At 30.0% G+C, this 24,684-nt stretch overlaps 1 protein-coding gene and 1 long non-coding RNA gene across 5 annotated transcripts; both read right to left on the bottom strand.

Annotated features, from left to right (window-relative positions):
• Window positions 1-2,032: 2,032 nt before the first annotated feature.
• On the bottom strand, window positions 2,033-24,338 carry LOC141532530 (uncharacterized). 4 transcript variants are annotated; one of them, XR_012480107.1, is made up of 6 exons: window positions 23,889-24,248; window positions 20,067-21,592; window positions 14,036-14,199; window positions 7,633-7,817; window positions 6,105-6,603; window positions 2,033-4,193 (listed from the first exon to the last, which is right to left on the bottom strand). XR_012480107.1 is itself a non-coding variant. In XM_074250915.1 (6 exons), the coding sequence occupies exons 3-6, from the start codon at window positions 20,543-20,545 to the stop codon at window positions 6,301-6,303; spliced, it is 1,131 nt and encodes a 376-aa protein (XP_074107016.1). In that variant the 5' UTR covers window positions 20,546-21,592; window positions 23,889-24,031; window positions 24,225-24,338; the 3' UTR covers window positions 2,033-6,300. The 4 variants fall into 4 exon arrangements, 3 of the variants coding, with proteins under 3 accessions (XP_074107016.1, XP_074107022.1, XP_074107034.1); XM_074250915.1 differs by having other exon boundaries at window positions 2,033-6,603; window positions 23,889-24,031; window positions 24,225-24,338; XM_074250921.1 differs by having other exon boundaries at window positions 2,033-6,603; window positions 20,067-21,132; window positions 21,188-21,592.
• LOC141531774 (uncharacterized) lies at window positions 21,987-23,504 on the bottom strand. The gene is made up of 3 exons (XR_012479978.1): window positions 23,122-23,504; window positions 22,401-22,702; window positions 21,987-22,330 (listed from the first exon to the last, which is right to left on the bottom strand). It is a non-coding gene; the product is annotated as an uncharacterized LOC141531774 (long non-coding RNA).
• Window positions 24,339-24,684: the final 346 nt, after the last annotated feature.

Raw genomic sequence — 24,684 nt, forward strand, 5'->3', positions numbered from 1 at the left:
ATTTTGTGATAAATTGAAGGAGTCAAAATTTTGCTGGATAGTAAGGTCGTTAAAGAATTCAATGGCTGGGGTGATAAAAACTATTTATTGGGTGTTCGTTTTTTAATTAGAGAAGATTTAGTGTCTTTTTTCTAAGATAGTATTTTTAAGGTTTGAAGTTGGAAGATAAAAAGAAATTACGGGAAGAAGAAAAGGTAAGTTTGATTGATTTTTTATGGTTTAGTGGAAAGTTTTAATTAATCAATTAGAGGTTTTAGTTATTTATGACTAATAGCTAATAAAAAAAAGATTTTATGTCATTTTAAGCATTAAGAAGCTTATTTGATCTATAATTTAATATTGGTGATTTACTTCTTAATTTTTTTATGAACGTTTTAAAAGAAATTTGTGAATTTTTTTCATAATTGAAAAGTATTTAATAAAATGTCCTCACAAGTATGTTAAGAAGAAATTTTTGAGAAGTTTTTTAAATTATCTAATTAATAAATGAGACTGTAAAAATAAAATTACACAAAAAATTTCTTAATATTTTCACAAGTATGTTAAGAAGAAATTAAAAAATTATCTAATAGATTCATTGTATTACGAAGAAAAAATAAAAAAAAAATTCTTTATATCTTCACAAGTATGTTAAGAAGAAATTTCAAGAATTTTTAGAAATTAATTAATAAATTTATGAGACTAAAGGAAAATATTTTTTTTAACTTCTCAACTACTACATTTAAACATTCCTTCGTAATTTTTGCGATCCGAATTAGGAGGGAATCATCAATTGAAATCACAAATTCACTTAGCCTAAATACTTTTAAGACTAGTGCTTTTGAATTCTTCATGAAGCGTGAACGAGACAATGAATTTTAATTTTAAAAAATTTTATATCTTCATTATTCATACATGTACTTTATTATAATTTTTTTGTATACTTTTGCCATTTGGCTATACTGCCTACCTGGAAAGAACAAGATAACACTGGATGTCATCCCAGATTATACTGGGTAAAAAAAAAAATTTCAGATAGTAGCTAGTATAATCTAGATATCACCCAGTATAATCCAGATTACAATGAGTATAATCCAGATATCATCCAGTATAATCTGGATTATACTAGCTACTATCTGAAAAAATTTTTCACCACAGATATCACTGAGTATAATCTGGGATGATATCTAGTGTCATCTTGTTCTTTCCATGTAGACATTGAAATTAAATAATAAAAAAATAAAATAAATATAAAAACAAATTTCTTCATATCTTCACAAATACATTAAGAAGAAATTTAGAAATAATTATCTGATAAATTTCTTGAGACTATGAAGAAAAAATTCATGAGTATACTCATAAAAAAAAAAAAAAAAAAAATTAAAAATTTCTTCCTAAATTCTTAAAAAAATTACCAATCGAAAAAAACTTTAAAATACTATTTATCTAACAAATTATTCACCAGATCGCACTAGGTTCTTATTCCAAGAAGATATATCAGCGATCGCTTACTTAGAAGCTACCGATCTTCTTGATTTCTTCCCTAGCTTCTTTGCCTCTAAAGGGAAGCTTCTTTATCAACCAACACACAAATACAAAAAAGTCTCACACCTTACCGATAAAAATCGGTCTTTGAATTAAAAATATCATTCACCAGAGGGCGCTCTGATGCAGAAATCGATTGCATTAACGCAATGCAAAAGCAAAATTAAAAAACTTAGTTAATCGGCAATTGCAAAAATATGCATAATTCATAGAAGAATTCCAATTGCGTGCACTTACCATAAAATTACCATTGTAAATTATATTTCACAACTTGACCACACATTTTTTAGCAAAAGAAACTTTTATCTTTAAAAAAATGAACAAATCCGAAAAATGTGAAATCATATCTCGTCCGAAGTAATTAAAATGACGCTCGTCCTAGTTTTTTCTTTCTTCTTAACAGCAAAATCGCGAAGAAAGTGAGTTTCTTAAGTAGGTAAGCGAAGACGATATTTATAAATTTAAATATTAATAAAACATGACCAGTAAGATAAATATATATTTTTCGAACACTTTTTTTCAATATACAAATTCGTCTATATCATTAAATTATTATTATAATTGTAATTTTAATAAATATTAAAATTAAAATTACAATAATAATAAATAAATATATATATATATATATATATATATATATATATATATAATTAATAACTACTTATAACTATTAAATCAATGACTTAATATCCTATTAATATTTTATCACGAATCACGTTCGATATAATTTTACAATTAATATATAATTAATCTTCATATAATTAAAAAGTTACTTTTGGCAGCAAATATTGTTTTTTACCCGAATAATCATATACTTCCAGTCGCGAGAGAAGATATTAATTAATCATCTTATTTTTTCTCACAACTTTTACAAAAATAATCATTATCATTCGTAATTTATAATTTATAATTTATAATTCACAATACAGTATTATTATTATTGATGTCTTCGACTACAATTTATCATATCAATTTTACACGTCATTTAAATAATACAATATATGTTCCAGTAACCGGCATTGAGACCAGGCACTCGGACAATTCCCACAACGGTCTCAATACGATGTTTTATCATATCATTTGTCGACCTTCGCTCTTATAATTTACAATACAATTAATAATTATAATATCTCATGAACAATATACATTAATATTCATATTCATTGTTATTTCAATTGCATTACAGTACAGTAGGCTGCTCTGTCATCAATTTTTTGAAATTTATCTTCGTTACAATTTATTGAACTAATACAAGCCTGTGTATTAATTTAAGAGGTCATATGCACTTAGAATTTTTTTAAAATTATTTTTACTAATTTGAATATTAAAAAAAAAATTTTATTTAATTTTTGTTGAAAAAAAATTTTCAAAGTTAAAAATTTATTTAATATTTAATATTAAATAATATTTTTGGTAATTATTTACAAGTAGGGGTCTACTTTATTTTTTGGCCATATCTAGGTAAAAAATTAACATTCTTTTATTTTTTTTTATTCTGCTTGTTTTTACGAAGCGTTTATGATAAAAAATGTTGTGAAAGAAAAAAATAAAAATTCTGATAGCTTTTTTGCCTTCAAAAGTTGGAAAAAATTTTGGCTCTCATGTTTTTGGATAAAATTTATAATTTATTTTTTTTTTTGTTTTTAAATTTTTTTTTTATGTACCAAAAAAAAATGAACAATTTAGAAAACAAAAAAGTTGAATAGCAAAATTTTCTAAAAAATTTATAAATTTTTTAGAAAATTTTGATGATCAACTTTTTTTTTTAATTGTTTATTTTTTTTATGTATTTAAAAAAAAAAAAAAAAATTTATAAAAAAAATGAAAATTAAAATAATGGACCCCACTTATAAATAATCACCATATTTTTACAAAATCCAAAAAAATTATTAAAAAAAAAAAAAGTGCCTAAATTATACATTAGGGGTGCCAAAATTTAATTTCCGTGAAGAACCTTTTAAAATTGGAATTTTGAGTTCCGCTTTCAACAGTAGCTGTGTTTAGGCATTTCCTGAGATATTTCAGGACAAGAGGATTTATTTGATTTTCATAGAATTTTTAACAGGAGATTCAATTGAGCATTTCCGGCGAAATATCCCAAAATATCTTCGGAAATGCGCAAACACAGCTCCTGCTAAAAGCAGAACTCAAAATTCTAATTTTAAACGGTTCTTGATGTTAATTGAATTATTGCACACCCTATCATACATAAATAAACTTTAATATTAATTTATAAAAAATGTATTTTTAGAAGAAATAATAAAAAATAATTTTTTTGATCCTAACTACATAAAACCCCTCAATTAATAAATTATAAATAAAATAAAGTAAATATAATTATCCAGCAGGTAGCACCGTTCTTAAATCTCAATAAATATGTCATAAAAATCCCTTTCAGATTGAAATAAAATTTTCACCCTCGTCCTGAGAATCTTAATTTCTTCACACAGAAAGTTGTGACAAAACTGAGCTTACTCGTACAATAAATTTACCATTATCATTATTATTATCATTAGTATGTGCGATGTCGCCCACACACAATTAAAATGGCCACTTGACACTGATGCCGCCTTTTCTTCTGAAGTATTTATGTCGCAATCGCAAATCGATGGAGTACACATTGATCATATTTAACATTAAACATTATAGATCCAACAGAACGTGAGACTCTAAAAAACAGAGATCTCTTGTTAAATTAATTATATCAGTATTAATATTAATATCAACGCTCTTGGATAACAATCTCTTACTTTTAACTATTGATTTCATAAACTCATTATCATTATCTACTTTTTAAAAATATATTTATGGATTTACTTAGCGTTTACGTCGAAAGAAAGTTGGATTTAAAATCGAGAGGACGAGAGCGTTGTACGGATATCTGCACTCGTATTTATAGTTATAATTATTATTGTAATTACAATTCAAACGATTACACTCAACTTGGACATACAATATTGTTCTATATAACAATAATAATAATAATAATAATACAAATACATATCATGTGAGATAGAGTTAACTCTAAACTTCACGCTTTTTAATTGCGGGCTTGCCCATTTTACCCATATTTATCAACTCATGTCATATTTATACTTTTATACACAAATAAAATATCTCTTTCTGTTAAATATCTCAGTCTGTAACCTTCTATCTGCTAAGATACCGATTAACGCTTAATTGTTTCTATAATTACATTTTTTTAACGCTCTTTAATTAAATGGACAACGGCCAGCAAATGGTCAATCGGGAATTGTTAATGCTACTCGTTAATGCTTTACCAGATAGTGTTTGCGTAAATTACATAGACATTTTACATTGCACGGGTATTTCACGAGACGTTAATCAATATTGGCTGTATATCGAGTAGCCGATCGCAAAGCCCGTCCGAGTGTAACGAATGTCTGCTGTATGAAGAGAAATTCTCGCGGTTGAATGACACGCTCGAAATTTAAATAAGGGCTGCGGTTAAGGCTTTATTTGTTCCCTTTTTACAGACAACTTTGCGTTCGAGCTAACAACTAAACCTTTTACGTCGCCTAATACAAACAACCGTTTAATTGCTTTTTTTTTACAATTTTATCATTATTTCTTAGATACAAAAATTTATTTCAACAAAAGAATAATAGATGAAGAATTTTTTCTTTTTTTAATTTTTTATCAGACATTTGACAATTTTTATCTTAAATTAATTATAGAAAAAAAAATTTTTTTAAATAATTTATAGGTTAAAATTTTTTAAATTGTCAGATATTAATTTTTTTACATTTTCAGTGGCACAAAAATTAAAGTTAGCTGTCACTTGTTCATTTTTTTATTTTATTTAATAAACAAATTTGTTGAAAAAAAATTGTATTTTTAATTTATTCAAATTTCTGCATGTCAATTTTTTTTTGCCATAATTAATCGGCTGCCTAATTTCAAGAATACAGTAACTGACAATTTTAAGATTTTAAAAAATTTTTCTTATTAGAAAAAAGTTTGTGCGCCAAATTGATAGAAAATTAAATTTATGAATATAAATATTAAAAAAAAAAAAAATACTTAAAATTAAGGTCTAAAAGTTATAAAAATTGCAACAATACTAAAAAAAATCAGGTATAAAAATTTTGCAGTTACTGTATTTTAAAATTGGACAGCTGTAATGTGTTAAAAAAAATTCTTAAAATTATTAAATATCTGCTAAATTAATTTTGATGGTAAAAAAAATTTTTTTAGTCAATTTTTAATTAATAAAAAATTGAATATTTTTAAATATAATTTAATTTTTGAAAATATTTTTTTTTGAATTAATACTTAATAATATTTTTTATTTTTTTTATTCACAATGTTTAAATAATAATTTTGTCAATCTTGTATTTTTCTTATATTTTTCCCAGTGCAAATAGAGCAAAATAACGGTGGAAAAGAGACACCGTGGATTTATCAGCAGAGTGATATTGTCAACGGGCCGTGAAACGTTAGGATGTTCCTGGCGGAAGTTTATACATACATACATACATAGGAACGGTGAAAGAGACAACGTGTTCTAGAACGGAAGTATATCTACAATGCGCAGCGACGAGTTAAGAACAACGTACCGTGAAATCGTTGCCTAGGAATCGGTGTCGTCCATTACGGATGATGATGCTGTCCTCATCCTCGTCATCCTCAACATCCTCATTGTTGTTATTTCGTCGTTATTATTATCTTCGTCATTATCTATCATTATAATTATTTTTATTAGCATTAATATTTAAATAAAAATTAATTTTATTTTTATTAACAACTGCTGAGTTAGAGGTGAGCGAGGACCTCCACGGCAGTTGACACAGGAGGTGTCTGGTCCCCGCTGAGAATCACCGGTTCAGACTCCGTTTGGACGATCCTCACGAGGTTCGCGTCCTTTTTAGTCGAGGGTGCGAGGGTCGCATTTGGCGTGACGTTTCCGCGGCCGCAGTAGCTCGGAGGTCTGCTCTCCCGAGTTGTACAAGGCGCGATAATGCTCGCGGCGTTAGATCTGTAGGTCGGAGGTGGTGAGGAGGTAGGTTGAAGTCTGTCCAGCAGCAGCAATCGCAGTCTGTATTCCTGCATACTGGCCTGGTAAATAAAACATTTTATTAGTCATTAATCATTAATCATTAATCATAAATATTTACTTTTATTTTTTTGTTGTTTTAATTTTTAATTGAGAATTTAAGGCTCTTTTTTTTAGGTCAGACCGCTAGTCAAATTCAGGCTAACTGTTTATACATTTTATTTATAAAATTAGTTTCAAGTAATTTATTTAATTGTTTAAAAAATTTATATTAAAAATAATTAAATGTTTAAAATTAACAAAAATTATTAAACTATTAAAATTTTTAGTTTTTTGAAATTGAAAATTGAAAATATCATTCATTTTTATCAATACTTAATTTTTTTAGAACTAAAAGTAAAGTATTGATTTTTTAATTTTTTTAAAGATTAAAAAAGTCATTAATTTAAAAAAATATTTAGTTTTTTTATTTTTTAATTGAAAACAATTAGTTTTCTGAAATTAAAAAAAAATAACTAATTTTAACCATCATGTAATTTTTTTTTAAATAAAACAAAAATTATCAATTTTTCCAAAAATTATAGTCTACATTATTAAGAAAATATTGACATTTTTAAAGATTTAATCTCATCCCGACATTACACTCATCGAGACCTTTCATTTGAGTACCCACATCAATTTTTCATATATTTATATGTATATATGAAAAATATATCAAAATGCAAGTGGGTACTTGAATGAAAGCTCTTGATGAGGTTGCTAGTAATAAGTTATTAATTTAAAAAAAAATTTTTTTTTTTTTTTTTTTTTTTTTTTTTTAAATTGAAATAATTAGTTTTCTAAAATCAAAAAACAAAAAAATAACTGAGTTTTATTTTATTTTCTTAAATTAAAAAAAAAAATTATCTATTAATTTAAGAGCATTGAATCCTCAATAATCATTATCATTATTATTAGCAACATTGACTCAGTCCCCATAATAAACTCAAGATTATATCCCATCTAAAACAAAACTTAAATAAAATAAAAAAAAGGGCATAATAAGAATAACGAGGGGCACAGTTGTCACGTTCAACGACCCATTTATCTACCTGGTAACTCGGCGGTGGTGTTCTGAACTGGAATTCCGGATAGATCATGGCCGCGTATGGATGCATCGGCCTCGCCGGTGGAATCCTCGCGGAGATGCCCGTGAAACCGAAGAAGCTGCCGCAATTTTCTCGGCTGGTCACTCGCCAGGCGACTCCGCTCACCGTCAGCAAGACCACTCCTATACCTGCAACGATAAATGATCCTTAGAGAACTGCATACAACACACATGCTACAATGCTACAGAGCGATTGGAGAGCCGCATCAAGGTAGCCAGCTTCTTTTGCCCCCTACCATTATTTTTTACTTCCATTACCATTATTATTTTTTATTTTAATTCCCGTCCTCATATATATTTGCTTTTTGTCTTTGCTTTTTTCCTTTTAGTCATAATACACAGCATCGGAGCTTGTTTAAAGTTAAAACCCGGGGAGCAGTGGTGGCTCTCACACAGAGAACTACTTCCAGCACGCAGTACAGATGGTATGCATTGCTAGTATACACTGCAACTGGATGTTGGATGTTGGATGCTGGAACTGCGGATAGAAGAGGATTCAGTACAAACTGAAAGATACCGACGTACATCCGACGTGCTTTGTTCCATCCGCCATTAGACCGGTACATGTGTATTTACAAAACGCCACTGAAAAACTCATACGTTTATGTTTATACTCACAATTACACACGTATTATATATTTGGCGAGTTTGTTTGAGGTCCTCGAACCTGCTGCTATTGCCCAGACGCTCTTACAACTCAGTATCTACTCCACAGCACGGAATAATACATACATTTCGATCTCATTTAGCTCCAACTCCACGCTGCTGTTGACAATATTGATACACACAAACTCACTTCAGTCTCTACATTTAATTCAATTCTGTAATTTCAGCGAGTCCTTTCCAGCCAAACTAATTGAGAGTCTCTCCACTCTGTCTGTATCCTATTGAGTTACAACTTTTTTCCCCTACATTTCTTTGATTCTGCAAAACAAAACTACCCTAGTTACATTTACTCCTTTTTTACAAGCAATCGAGGTAAATCTACTTTGTTAATTTAATTTATGGCTTGAACTTTTGAATATTAAACTTGCGAAACTTTGGATAGATTTTAACTATTATAATTTTACTGTTTAAGTGAAAGCTATTTATTAACTTTAAATTAATGTGTAATTGCTTGTAAAAATTTCATTTTAATAATTTATTACAATTTCAATTTTGTGATATTATTTTTCTCAGTAAAATAAAATTCTTTAAAATTCTTCAGAATTTTATTTTATGTTAATTTATTATATATTAACCTTCGTATTTCCATATCTTCTTTGTTTTAATAATATATTTATATTCTTCTTTGTTTGAGTAACATTATCATATTTTTAATATTCCATCATAAATTATCGCTCGATTTAATTTGTTTATCCATGCTCGCTAAAAAAAATCTGTTTTTTTTTTTTTTTTTTTTTTTTCATAATCAAAATTAATATTCCAAAAATTCTTCTCAATTATTTAAAAAAAAAAAAAAATTTTTTTCCTCTTAAAAAATCCAATTTCGGCGCTTGTACTTTGCCCAATTATCCACAATACGGTACCAAGTGCAAGTGTGGGTGATGGCACTTATCGAGTGTACCTCTCGCTCATTCACCCATTTACATTTACATTGTGAACATGACCAGCGAACGAGTGAGTGAGTGTTCCTTTGAATGCAACGGTAAGCCGGGACTCGGGTCTTAGGTTATAATTCCATATTACATCCAATACCAATACCAATACCAATACCAATACCAATACTAAGCCGACATTTAGAAAGTAACCGACTACACCAGCCATCGCTCCGTTCTACTCGTACTCCAGGGCACAATATTTCTCTTTCTCTTAAAACCCGTAGCTCTTTCTCTGGAGCCAGGGCCGCATCAAATCCTCAAGCTAGCCCGCATAATAATTTTCCTTAAATCCTGATCACTCGGATAATCGCTTCAACAGCACTAATTGTTTCAGTCCAGTGAAATTGATTTTTCTCAAAATTTCAAAATAAATTATTTAAATTTTTGAAGTAAAATAATTTTGGAGAATTTCATTTTTTTTATTTGATTAGAAAAATTTTTCATCTGGATTCAAATTAATTTTTTTTTCTGTATACGGCGAAAATGTTGGTTCTATAAAAAAAATTGTAGAAAATTTAATTTTCTACAAAATAAAAAAAAATATTTCTTATGATTTTTTTATACACGGAAAAAAAAAAAAAAAAAAAAAAAAGCGAAAAATTACATTATAAATAACAATAAGCGTCGCTTCATATTAAAAACTAGAAAAATTGCAGTTCGAAATAAAATTTTTATAAATTCAAACTTTGAATGTTAATTTTCAAAGCTTTCAATATAATTCTTACAAAATCTGTAATAATTACAATCTGAATCTGTAATTTTTCCAATTTTTTATATGAAGCGCCACGTTACATTATATAATGTATTTTTTTTCTTAATATTTTTACTGTAATTCCTATTTTTGCTAATTACAAAAATCTTAATTTATAAATCACGGATTTTTTTATTGATCTTAAAAAAAAAAAAAAAAAAAAATAAAAGACATTTTTTTTAATAAAATTAAACGTCGAAAAAAATTTTTTACACAACCAATATATAAAAAATTAATTATTAATTTGTATTTTGAACTTAAGGCAAAATTTTTAATTATTAATCATCAGGTTATGGGCCCAGTGGCAGTATATCCGCCATCAATAAAAAATCTTCTTTGCACAAAGATTTACGCTGTAAGATTGAAGCAATTCTCATGATTATATTTATTTTTATTTATACTAAACATTTAATACTCGATACCTGGAGTTTTTGTTAAAGATTGATTGGTACGACCTTAAGCATAAACACATAGCACGGTTGGGCATATAATGTGTTTTATGTAAAACTGGTTACCAGCTGAAGAATAATCTCTAGACAGTAGACAAGCACACACATTAACATCAGAGAGCCAGCATCTGAGGACGGACAAAGATAGTCCAGACACGGTTGGTATGTACCGTCTATAGCATGAGAAACGACTTAATTTCATTATGGAAAATGACCAGTTTCCAGCTGTTAGCTGTTCTGCTGTCGAGTATCCTCTGTCTTCTGTTTAGCTCAAGGCTCCGCTTCCTTAGTAGTAGTTATTGCTTCAGTCTTTAGTCTGAATATGCCGATGATGATGACGGTAGCGGTAATTTGCTAGCCGCTGCATCCATAATTAACCGCAGCATTTAGCTCCAACTATTAATGCGACTTAATTATCGAATTGTCGCACTTGAGCTCGCTAAATCAATGCTACTGCTACGGGCACTGCTTGCGCAATTTCTTGATGGCTTTTTCAAGTAAGCTTGCTCAGTTACATTATGTTGATACTGTAATTATGCAAGCGCATTTAAATACGCTGACAAAGAGAAAATATCTATTATTTACTAGTTGATATTTTTTTCAGCGACAAGGCTGATCTCTTTATTTGTATTCATATTTGTTAGCCAAGCATTGGGCCCGAGGTCTCTCTTCAGTGTGTTGGAGTTAGATAGATAAAGAGAAAGAGAGATGTAGGACTAGGACGAGTTCAGTTTGTAGGGTATGACGTAGACACTGCTGAATTTGGGGATCCCGAAATTGACCTAATTTGCGGTGCGCAAGAAGCGTTGCGGACGCTAATTGTTCTCTTTTTCTATTGAATTTAAAATACGAGGCTTTTATTATTTAATTATTTTTATTTACAGCCCGAAAATTTTATTCATTAATTATTGAGGTAATTTTTTTTTTTTTTTTAATGTATTGACTTAAGATTCTATTTTTGTGGATTTTTTTTTTTTTATTACCAGAAAAGTTGGCAACGTTGCACAAAGAAAAGTTTGTGATGAAAATTACCCGCAATTTATATCAGACCGGGTCATTTCATGAAATAAAAGAACTGAGGAAAGAATGAAGAGTTATTTTTATTGAAGTACCCACAATAGTGCAAAAAAGAAAAATTTTTTTTTGCTGGATAAATTAAAACTATTTTTAAGTTTAGAAAGTTTTGTTGGAAAAATTTATCTTTTTATTTAAAAGATTGTTACGATTGTGTCAGATCTTTGGATCTTTAAATTATTTTTATAATAATTTTTAACCTTTTAAAAATAACGATTGATATCGTTTATTTCAAAGATACTATGGCGTAATATAATCATTGCTATAAGAAATAATGTTTCATAAATATCAATCACGATCATCAACGTTATGAAGTCAATTTAATTTACTCTTATAAATTCTTAAATCATATTAAAAAAATAATTTAAATTAAATTAATTTTTTTTTTTTTTTTTTCAAAGCTGAGTAGAATTTTCAAAAAAAAAAAATTTTAATAGATAAATAAAAAATTTTCTGGAAAGTAATTTTTTTAAAACATAAAATATTTAATTAATTTATAAAAAATAATTAAAATTTTTCTGTACTACTTTCCAGTTAAATGAATCCCAAAAACTTTTACTTCCAGTAAAAAATAAGAACCAAAAATTCAGTGGAGTAAATCAAATTTAAAAATAGAGCAATTTTGATAAATTTAAATATAAATAAAATAACAATCATAAATAATATAAGCTCTGAAATTCTCTCCATATATGTTCGTGCATTATCAAATATAGAATCAAGTCAATACAATAAAGTAATACATTATCATAGACATGTAGCCAGAAATATACCAGCCGATCGACGGCTGTCTGTTGCGAGTTGATTTAAATGGACACGCCATTCCAATGTTTAATGTTGGAGAACAATTTATCCAAAATAGCTTTTGTCATGAAGACTCAAGTGGGTCACGAAAATGGGCGTGTATTCTCGATAGAATGATACCAGCAGCTCAACTCTCTCGATCTATCTCCTTCGAATCGGTCTTTCTCTTCCTCTCTCTATGCTCGGTACTCTCTCCTGAGAAAACTCGGATCGAAAATAGATTCGCTGGACTGCAATACACTTTATCGGCTTATCCGAGCTATCAATTTCACTATCCCTCCATATCCTAATCATATCCTGACGGACGGGAATCATCCGTTTTATTTCTACTCGAGATATATCAAAATAAATAAAAATTACATTTAAAGATGTTAATAGTCATCACACGCTTATATATTTTATTTGATTAGATTGTGGTGACAGGAATAAATGTCAGTAATATTAATGAGATAGTTCAATTATTAGTAATCAATTATCAATTTAATTGCAAGGAAAAAAAAGAAAAGAAAAAATGTTTAATTATTTTTAAAAAATTTGATGGTAAAATTAACAGACAATTTCTTGATTTAAGTTAAAAAATTACATTTATAATTTTTGCATGAATTTTTTTTTATCTATAAAAAATAATTTTTTATATTTTAAATAATAAGTAATTTTTTTGTGTTTTATTAATAATTATAAAAAAATTTATGCAATTAATAATGAACGTTATAAATTTTTGTTAAAATTAAAAAATCATAATCTATATTATTAAGAGAATAAGAAAAATTTTGTGTCCAAGATAGTCATATGATAAAATCGGTTTTTCTCTAGATATATAATTAAAAAATGACCTTGTATCTTGTGAACTATTGACATTTTTAAAGATATAAGCTCACTCCGACATTACATTCATCGAGACCTTTCATTTGAGTACCCACATCAATTTTTTATATATTTGATATATTATATATATGTATATATGAAAAATATATCAAAATTCATGTTGGTACTCAAATGAAAGCTCTTGATGAGTGTAACGTCGGGATGAGTTTATATCTTTAAAAACGTCAATAGTTGAGGAAGTACAGTGCAATTTATCAAAAGTCATTATTTAACTAAGCAAAATTTTATTTATTTTTAGTTCACAATTCTCGGCAGTCTCATAGCGACTGCAGGTTGCTAGTTTTATAATTATTATTTAAAAGAAAAATTCAATAATTAAAAAAAACAACAAGACATTAAATTTTATAATAATCAAATGTAATAAAATTCAGTAAATTTTTTTAACAATGCAATGAACTAATTTAATTAATAAAAAAAAAAAAAAAAATATTTCTTTTTATCTTTAAAAATTGCTAAATTAAAATAATTTTTTATGTTTTAAAAAATAAGTAATTTTTTATTTTTTCTATTTATAGTTTTAAAGAAATATTTGCAATTCAATTTAAAAATTTGGATAAATCAGTCAAATCAGCTAGTCCTTAAAAATAAAAAAAAAATCATGATATGTCTGTAAATTTCACTATCAAACTTATGCAACTAATAAATCCAAAAATTTTCATGAACATAAAATTTCCAAAAATTAGATATTCATCCCGACCTCTAATCCCAGAAGGTGACTCACTCGGGCATAAATCCTAAAAAAAGCGATCAGCACATAATATAAAACTCAAGTAACAGTGGTCTTACCAATCATGAGAAGTGATACGGCGATGTGGTCGCGACCGGTTGCCCTGAGGGCGCCAAGTAGAGCCCCCGCAGCTGCACAAACAAGGCCCACAATGCCCACGCCGAGAATGGACCAGCGAACGGGAGGCGAGCCGAGTCCGCAACACTGCTTCGGCACTGCGTCTCTGCAAGAAATAAGAGCCAGAGTTTAAGTCGAGCAGAGTATAGAACACTGACCCACTGACACAGACTTGCTATCCTTTTTATTTCACCGGACTATCTTGTAGTCGTCGTAGTTGTTTAAGAGCACCACCATCAGCAATATTATTGTGCAGCAATATGCATTAGCACCGTGATCGCTGCTGGTACATGATCATCACCATGTACATCTACAACCGGGTGATCTTAAACAACTACATCAATATCAATAACTATAACTATAACTACATCTGCAATTACTAGATGCTGTCTATTTCAAAGCCAGCAAGCACTACATACTAGTAGTAAGTACATATATGATATAGAATACAGACCGAGCAATCAGTTTGCTCGGTTTTATTTACCGTATGCCAGAATAGAAGCTCTACGTTTATGTACATTAGTATAACTCATGTCTAGAGAAATTTAACAGAAATAATAAAAACGCGTTCACGATAATGACGAACGGAATAGAAAGTGCACTATTCTCTCAGGCTTTTAGATCTATATATATATATATATATATATATATATATATATATATATATATATATATATATATATATATATATATATATAAATAATGGTATTAGTAGAGGCAGAGAGAAGAAACACAGAGAATCAGATTTCCGCGTTACACGAGCTAAGAAAATAGTTTAACTAAAACGTGATGTTCGCAACCTGAAAGAACGTGTTCGATAAAATTAAACCCGACATCACCATCTAGGATCCAGGATCCAGTGTGACGTAATTCAAATCCACAAATATTAGGAGGGGATTTTAAAGGCCTGCTAAAAGAAGTGCCGATAGGAAAAGAAAGGAGGATTTAATCTCCTGGCGCAAGCTTGTCGTAAATTAGACGGGCTATAGTCGTCATGAGAATAATGTTAATGCACGAGTACATGCTGGTGATGTGTGTGTGTGTGTGTGTGTGTGTACTGCACTGTTCCGGATTATTAAAGTACGCCGGTGTAACGGGAACATTTGGCCGAGCACTCCAATAAATTATCGATTTTCCTCGGGGAACTCACCCCCGGGAAGCTACGTTTAACCGGCTGGAATCGCTAACTTTCGAGGGGCGAAAAGACCCGGTATCTAAATCGAAGCGACGTACTTACTTTAAGTAAGCAAACGCCAAATTTTGTTGGGAATAGATACGCCAGCTCGGTTGTTTCTGGCTCAAGAGTGACACCGATTATAAGGCTAACTTTGCTCGCCCGAGGACTTTTTGACTGTTGGTGGATGCTTTTTTAGGGGAAAACAAAAAGAGCCGGCGGAAGTTCGGATAACTCTATTTTGGGAATTTGTTAAGGTATGCTTGAAAACTCGGGGTTGTATTGTGAATTAATTCAAGAGCTTTTATGATAAAAATAAATTTATTTATCAAGAGAAAAATTCTTTAATTTTTTTTTTGTGTAAAGGTTAAAGATTTAATATTCATTTATAGATAATTAAATTTAAAATTAGCTTTTTTCACTTAAATTGAAAAGAAAAAAATTATTTTTTTTGGTTTTTATAAATTTTAATTGGTTCAAAAATTTCTTTAATTAATTTTAAAAAATTCTAAAAAATAATTTTCTTGATTTTAAATAATTTTTTTCAATTAAAATTCATTTTTTATTCAATAAAAAAATTTGATATCAATTTACTAACATTGAATTGATTGTTATTAAAAATTTCAGCTAATAAATAAAGTTTTGATTTATTGATTTAAATTAAAGCAAAAGTGAAATTTAGAAAGTCAGATTATTAAATAAAAATTAATAAATTTTTTTTTAAGTTTTAATAAATATAATTTTCTTTCCAAAAAATTAAAAAAAATTAATATTAAAATTTTTTCTAATTATTAATAATCCAATAAAAATGAAATCTCATTCTCTTTCATTATTTTCCAAAGCGACATTATTAACTAGAATGAAGAATGATTTACAACAAAGTTTATGCATTGTATTCACTTTTGTTTCAATTACTTTCTTTCCTACTCCAATAAAACTACCTCCAACAAACATATGAATCAAAAGTTCTTTTTAATACCATAAAAAGTAATTTCTTTAAAAAAAAAAAAAACTTTTCAATATAGTATAAAAAAAAAATAAAATCCAACGTTTCAATCAATCATTATCTCCAATTCCTTCAATACCTTAAATTTAAAAAAACTCGTCGCTTTTTCTCTGGAGAATAATTCAAGCTGAGCCGAGCATTGTCATTTTTTTTTGGGTAGTTGGACGTGCATGGGCCATTGGCCCCGAGTGTTTTCGAGGGGGCTCCGAGTGATTCACGAAATAAAGTTGATCCGAGGACGAGGGGCTGATGTACGTGAGCTTACAGAGTTAACGACTGGGGACGAATAATATGAACAGGAGTGTAACAGCGTACCCCTGGTAGTCTACGTATATTCTGCTTGTAATGCCAGCGGCTCGTGATCCACTGCTGTTATATATATATATATATGTATGTATGTATGTATGTATGCAACGCAATCGCTCGTCCAAATGGAACATGAATATCCAACTTTACTGGTTATTTTCTTTTATTTTTTCCCTCCCGGTTTTCATTCTCTCTGCCGTTCTATACTCAATCCTGACTAGTTTATTATAATGCTCGGGGGATATAACGAGATTCAGCTGATAAAAAGAATGAAATTTCGATATAAGTTTAGTTTTTTAAACTAATAGGGGTACCACCATATGCATTAAACTGTGTCAAAAAAAAATTTATTATTTTTTTTTGAGTAAACCATTCTAAAAAGTTTCTTTAATAGACAAAAAAAAAGTTTAAAATTTGAGCTTGATATCTTAAAAATTGAGCTGTAATTTTGAAAAAAAATGACAAAGACCTTTTTAAATAGATTTTTTCATAAATCTATATTTTAAGAAAATTTTGTCATAATATATTTCATTTCATCGAGTAATGTCAAAAAATGGCATTTGTGATATAACCCGCCATGTCAACAGGATTGCACCCATAGTTCTCACCCGATCTTTATGAAATTTTGTGGGTTCATTCTGTGGACTAATACCAAGATCAAGTTCGAAGATGAGCAAAATCGGCTGGTTAGTTTACGAGTTGTAAGTGTTTGAAAATTTGTTTCATTTTCAAAAAATTTTGAATTTTGTATATTTTGTTAAAATAATTTTCCAGATGTGAAAGATAGTTAAATTTTTCAAATTTATCTTAAACTTCATTTAATTACCTTCAATTTAAACCATCATTTGTCTACTTTTGATGATTTTTTCAATTGATTCTGTAATTTTGAAAATTTTCAAAAATTTTTCAATGAACGTATTTCGGCCCATTTTATTCCAATAATTTTTGTGGCGTAAAAGATAACTTAAATTGATCAAATTTATGTTAAAATTCACGTAATTATCTTCAATTTGAACTTTTTCCAATTTATTTCGTATTTGGGAAAATTAAAAAAAAAATAATTTTTAGTTTTATCGTCAAATAACTCATATTTTACAATTCCTATTTTTTAAATATTTTTTTTTGTCACTATTCAAACAATAAATCTACCTATCCATGTCGGGTGCGGCCAAATGACGCTTTTTTGTAAAGGATTCAATTTCCTATCAGATAATGTAAACAAAAATTGGAGAAAAAATTTTTTCTGACTATTTACATTGAAAATGAAAAAAAAAAAAAGTTTTTTTACGATATCAAGCTGAAATTTTAGAAGAGTTTTTTTGTCATTCAAAGAAACTTTTCAGAAGCATTTACTAAAAAACAGAAAAATTTTTTTCTCTGACAGTCTAATGTACATACATGCATACATACATACAGAGAAAAAAAATTACTTGAATCAAATAAATAATTTTTCTTAATATCAATAAATTTTAGTTGATTTAAAAAGGTTTTTCTTGATTCAAGTTAATTATTTTTTTATTTCCAGTATACACAAAAGTATACAGGCATAAAACTCTGGATTAGAACAGTTGGTTTATTTTTTAGAACGGACAAAGATGAAAGATGAAAGAAATAATAGCAGAGGAGAATGAAAAACAAATAAAATGAACACAAGCTCGCTCGGTTGTTGCTCATTACTTGGAGAAAAAATACATAGTAACCCAGTGACACGTGGGAAATCCGCGCCTACTATCGCCTCGGTGAATCGTAATTAGAGGCACTATTGAACTTCTCCGTGCCGGCTGCGGGCTCTGACTTGTACTGTTCCTCTACTCTGTATCTACCCAGCATGAGTATGAGGAAAAATCCTGCCTCAGTATAACGAGCCTTTGTGATGAGCATTGTAGATGCAGTGCGTATTATAAATATTATAAATGAAAAAATGAGTAGTCACCAAGTAAGTTTATTTATCAATTAATCTTTCATCTTTCTCGCGTTCTTTAATTCTATTCTTGTTTTTGTTTAATTTGATGCCTCGGATGCCTCGGAAAAAGATAGCTCCAGAATTATAATTTAGAATTATCCAGGGATAACGCTCGGTAATATCTTAATGACACTTACATAGAGAAGAGTTTTTAGGCTTTGTTATCGTGACAGACCACGCGTCACAGTAATATAAATAAATCTTTAATTCTAGTTCATTGTCTTGACTGTACTGGCAATCCAGCGATTCATCGCTTCCGGTTAGGGAATTTTTCTCATAAATCTCTGATATTCATACATGAGTGTGTGATAATAATAAAATTTGTGTGCTGCCTTTCCTTTGTCTTTGTATTATATGTAAAAGTGTACTGTAGCCAGTGTTTAGTATCGAGCTTAGAGTGTGTATACACTTCTGACGTATCTCCCTGACATACAAGCCACGATTCAATGAACAGGAAGAAAAGAGTACATTCATCACACACCTGACGTAGTGAAACTCGAAAAAAAAAACGTTAAAAAGATAAAATTATTATAAGGATAATACTTATATATCAAAGAAAAAACAACACGTGTTTAACTTTAAAACTCTTACCAAGGACGCGGCTCATTCTCAACTTCTCGGCGAGGTTTTGTGCCCGCACAGTGTAACTCCATTGCTATGGGTTTATTATATTGTGTGTATGGGTATGGCTAATATTGCCTCACAGTTCATATACATTTATATATTTATACATATTATATTATATGAACAAATACATGGCAACTTTTTCTTTACGTAGATACAATGATAATAATAAATGACAATGGGCCCGTTTCTAAATAATGTTGGGTAAAAAGATAAAAATCCAAGTCATTCGTCAAAGAACCGAGGAATTTAAAAAAGATAATTGACTTGTCGGGTTAAACGTTGGCTGGCGTGTTAAATTAAGGACATTCATAAGTAAGGCTCATATTTTATGAAAAATCAAATATTTGATGGCTTGAATGAGTTTTTGCTTGGTAATCGTGAGTGGAAATTTTGTAGTTGGTTATTATAATTATATGATATTTATTCAAGCTTTGAATAAAAATTTTACTCCAAAAAAAAAATTTTTTTTTTTTTAATTAACACACAATTTGGTAATTATTTACAAGTGGGGTCAACCTCATTTTGGGCCATAACTCGGTGAAAAATTAACATTTTCAATTTTTTTTTATTCTGCTTATTTTTCAAAAAAAAAAATATATATCAACAAAATCAAATAGAAATTTCGTCTAAAAAAATGAAAATGGTTGACCCCACTTGTAAATATTTACCAAAAATTTTTATAAGCTGGCCTCAGCTACATTTAAAAAATTTTAAGGATTTTTATAAAAAATAAAAATTTAATTATTTAAAAAATTGTCATTAAAATTTAAATAAATAATAAAATTTTTCTCTGAACTGCAAAATAAATACCAAAACAAATCCAAGCCAGCTATTCCTAATTAGCCTAAAACTCGAAGGACCTTTCAAACCGAAAAAAAAATAAAATAGAGAGCTGACCTGCCAAAGGCGGATACGCTGGCCGGGACCGGAAATGGCAGACCCAAGCTGAGTCCCCTCAGACCCAGATGTGGCGGCGGGGGGTGTAGAAACCCACTCACGGGCGGCACTAGCGGCATTCCTGGCGCAGTTCCAACACCTGTATTAGCTTGAACACATCCAGGTCCCCCGGGATAGGTCGGAGGCATGGAGCAGCTCCTCATGGCCCTGCGGTGGTGTCGCCTTACCCGTCTCTCTCGCCTCCTGGCGTCTCTGAGATCATCGCACCCTGGATTAATTCCCTCGACGCGAGGAGTCAATCCCATGTCTGTCTGCGCCTCGGTCGACGCGAAGCATCTGGCAGTCTCACGGGTTCCATTTGCGTTGGAGTTTTCCTGTATCGTGGTCTCTGGTGGCGGCTCGACGGTCTGCGGGGTGCCTCCGTCAACGGTGACGACGCTCACCGGTCTCGGGGCGTTCTCGGACAGCGCCCCGGCCATTGTACGGCCCTGAACATCGGTCTCCACGGCAACGTAGCTCCCTCTTGGTCGTTATCCCCTTCACCGTTTAGTTCTTCGTTCTTCGTTCTGTTATTTTCTCGATTCTCAATGTGGTGTAGGTAGATGTTCAAGTAGAAGCGCTGCTCATATATATACGCACTTATATATGTATATATTGTAAAAATACAGCTCCAAAAGCTACTACACACGTCCCTTAGATCCTCCGCTAGCTCTCCCCTTTTTTCTCAACGTGAGGTTGTCTTCTTTCTTCTCATACACCAGGAGCATCGGTTACAGCTGGCTAGCCTTCTTCACCTTTCCTTGTTGCCTACACTCCTTGCATCACCAATCCACCGTTTCTCTTTCACTCGTTCACTGCCTTGAACGTGGCTCCTTTGTTCGTCGCCGGACGGATCTTACCACGAGGATTGCAGGCCTTTGATCGTATACCTAGGTATACCTCTCAAGTTAAAGACTCGCTCAAAACTATCGCTCATGGACACAAGTTCTGTCACTCATAAAGAATGTCTTCTTCACCTTTTTCTTATTTTTATTTTCCACAATGAGATTTAAGAAAATAAAACCAACTACAAAGAAAGAAAAATATATTTCGTTGTCTCTTTAAATTTATTTTCTTCTTACCGTATTATTGAAATTTTTATTATTAGTGTAATATTTATCGCCTGAAATTAGAATTCGGTCCGTGAAAATTACTCAACCATGCTGAGATTTTTTTTACTCTCTTTGGCACGGGCGTTTTCCAGCACAGTGTACGGTAATAAAATAAAAAGTGTCTCCAATCTTAAATTCAACTGGAGGTAAACGCAGGAAATAATATCCGATAACTGGTGTTTTATGTTTCGAGATGAGATAACCCAACTATTTCGTGACAGACTCGTTAAAATTTTATTAAGCTTCTTCTTCTCTGACACTAAAGTCCTTGGTCCTTTGTCTTCTTTGTGTAAAGTTGGTTTACTTGGTCAGCTGCAAGTGCCCTCCAATGAAAGCACCGTTTCAGCTCTGGTTAACCGGTCACGTATGCTCGGTCTGAAAATTAAAAGTGCACATTTAGTATTCGCAAATAACTAACCGCTATTGTATGTAATCAGTATAATAATAAAAACAACAGTCCTTGTAATAATAAAAATAAAAAGAAAGAATAACATAACAACAAACTGGATCTACATAATACCGCTTATTTTGGTTTTTTTTTTTTTTTTTTTCATTACTTTATTACTATTACTGTTACATAAAAAAAAAAAAATTTACTTGAATTAAGTAGATAATTTTGAAGGACTTCATCAAGAAATTTTACTTGATTCAAAAATTTTTCGTTTTAATTTAAGACAATGAAGCTCTTCAAGTTAACTTTTTTTTTTTTTTTTTAGTGTACTGTTATTATTATAAATTATAAATATATTTAAACTCCTCATAACTCGGTTACCCCGGAGAATTTTTCAGCGCAATTATAACCCTCTTGACGCGATCGATACCCGAAGAATTAAATTCCACATACTATCACGCGTTTCAAAACATCCCTTTATTTCCGTCTCGGAAGCATACGCCAGGAATTTTAATATAATTCTTCATTACTCGACATTTCTTCTTACTCCATTCTATTCTCATTTTATTTGAATTGAATCCACGGTATAGTACATAGTACTATAGATATCTTCCGAGAGATATCTTCGCACTTTAGTCTGTAGTTTACTATTACTGTATAAGTATGTACGAATTCCCTATACTCTCCGTCTTCCAATATCCAGTTGAACGTCTATCGTCCTACTAAAAATTAAATACATACGTTAAAAATAAAACAAGCTAACTGTATGGAAGCATTTACGCTGAAGATTACCTGCGTTGTCGTCCTCGTACTCCAAACTCCTCTCTCTCTCTCTCTCTACTTGTGGTCGACCGTTTTGACAAACGGTACTATCGCGGTACACACACCATCGTCACCGGACTATTCAACCACTCTACTCAGCCGCAACTTTAAATTATCCCACGCGATTGTATCCTCCTCATACTTATAAACTCATACTCTCACTCAAAATTACATTAGATTTATATTAACTATTATTTTCTTTTCTTCACGTTCTTAATTATTTGGTAAATTCATTTTTTTTTATTTTAAAAAATTTATTCAAAATAAATTTGCTAAAAATAATTATTTGTAATTATTGATTTAAGATATTAAAATAAAATATTAGTGGAAATAATTAAATTTTTGATAAGATTGCCAAACAATAAAATTTTTTTTTAATTTTTGAATAATTAAACAGAAGAAAATAAAATTTTTAAATAAAAAAAAATGTGAGCTATTATTTTTAAGTAATTTAACGAACGTGTAATTTGTCGGTAAAAATAATGATACTTTAAACTGTGAATAAGAAACTCTTTATAATATATAAATAAACCTCCTGGGTAGAAGATAATAAATTATAAAGGTTTCAAAAAAAAAATAGTTAATAATCATCGATTGATACAATCAGAAAAGGTGAAACTATCGGCACGGTAGCATTAAAAACCCCCGTGGGATTTTAGTTCCAGATCAATCAGCTGTATAATCTACCTACGCGCCTTTTCTTCTTTCTTTCTTTCTTCCTTCCTTCCTACTCGATTGGAGTACACCTTTTAATAGTCTGATAATATAAATAAATAATCCGTGAATCTCACGACCTCGACCTGCGAACGACGTGCGTCACAGATCCCCATAGATATTGTAGATACGGAAATACCCCACGCGGTGACATTAAACGGCTGGCACACTTATTATTATATTAATAATAATATCGACGTCCTATTAATGTGAAAGTCGTGACACTGGAACATAACACCAAGTCCTGTCTTCTTTCCATTCAAATTTACTCCAAATAACCCACCTTCAATTGCGAACAAATATATCAAGTTAATACGTATCCTAGATTCATTCATACATATAGTACACTGGAAAATTTATGATATACAAAGCAGTTATCTGAAATTTTTTTTTTTTTTTTTTTTTTTTTTTTTTTTTAGAGTAAACATTAGTGTCAAAAGTGAAAATTTTAAAAAGTATAAGTGTATAATTTGTTGTAAAAAAATAATTACTAAATTTCTGTTTTTGTATAATAAATTTTTTTAATATTTGTAATTTAAATTTTTAAAAATGACAGTGAAAATATTGAACAATTTTTATTTTTTAAAATTAATGAATTTTTTTGTCATTAAATTAATCAATTTAATGACAAAAAAAAAATTTTTAAACAAAGAAAAATATTTAAAAATTTTTTGTCATTTCTTCAAACAATAAATATGAGATACTTTCAATGTCATGTCATATAAAAAATAAAAAAACACACACCTTTTAAGAATAACACTTTAAACTCACTGGTACCACTTATCCAGGATCTTTTCTTGCTTTTGTACCGTAAAGTAATCCAGGAGCATGTAACTTTAATCCTTATCTTCTTTACCAGTAAATAAATATAAAAAAACCAAAACTAGCTAAAAAAAAAAAAAAAAAAAAAAAAATAACGAAAAATAAAACTAAAAACCGCGTGGAACCACTTGCAAAACAAGAGCAGCTTCCTCGCGGCTTAACAGGTGGACTCGCCCGCCACTGTTTGCGCTCAGGATGCTACTCAAATTTTTCATCAACTCCGAGCGCGGTTGTACGCACAGAAATAATAATAATTACTATTTTTTATAAGTTTTCCAGTGAGCACGCGCGACACAGACCTCCTACACTGACATAAAGGTAATGCAAGGACTGAGTACTGAGTCCAGAGCAGCTACTGGCACTAGCTTACTTGCTGTGGTCCCTCGTACTCACGAGCACAACAATATACTGAGTGCTGAACGCTGGATGTTGAATGCTGGGGCAAAACCAGCGCAACGTGGACGCCAGCGCCTACGATCTCCAGAACGGGCACTCTACAAACCCGCGTATGCACTGAAAGTCTAGTTTCTCTCCCACTAAGATGTATACATCACATCTATATCGGCTGAACGGGTCGAGGATATGCAACATCTCTGATGCTGAAAATTACAAAAATTCAATTAGTTTTTTATTATCAATTTAATTGTAAATAAATAATAAAAAAAATTAGTTAAGAAGAAATGTCAAGCCTTGTGAAAAAAACTCCAGTATTTTTTTT

This window comes from Cotesia typhae, unplaced genomic scaffold (assembly GCF_013202065.1).
Source record: "Cotesia typhae breed Kobodo isofemale line unplaced genomic scaffold, CoteBio_Ctyphae contig_119, whole genome shotgun sequence".
Classification (NCBI taxonomy): Eukaryota; Metazoa; Arthropoda; class Insecta; order Hymenoptera; family Braconidae; genus Cotesia; species Cotesia typhae.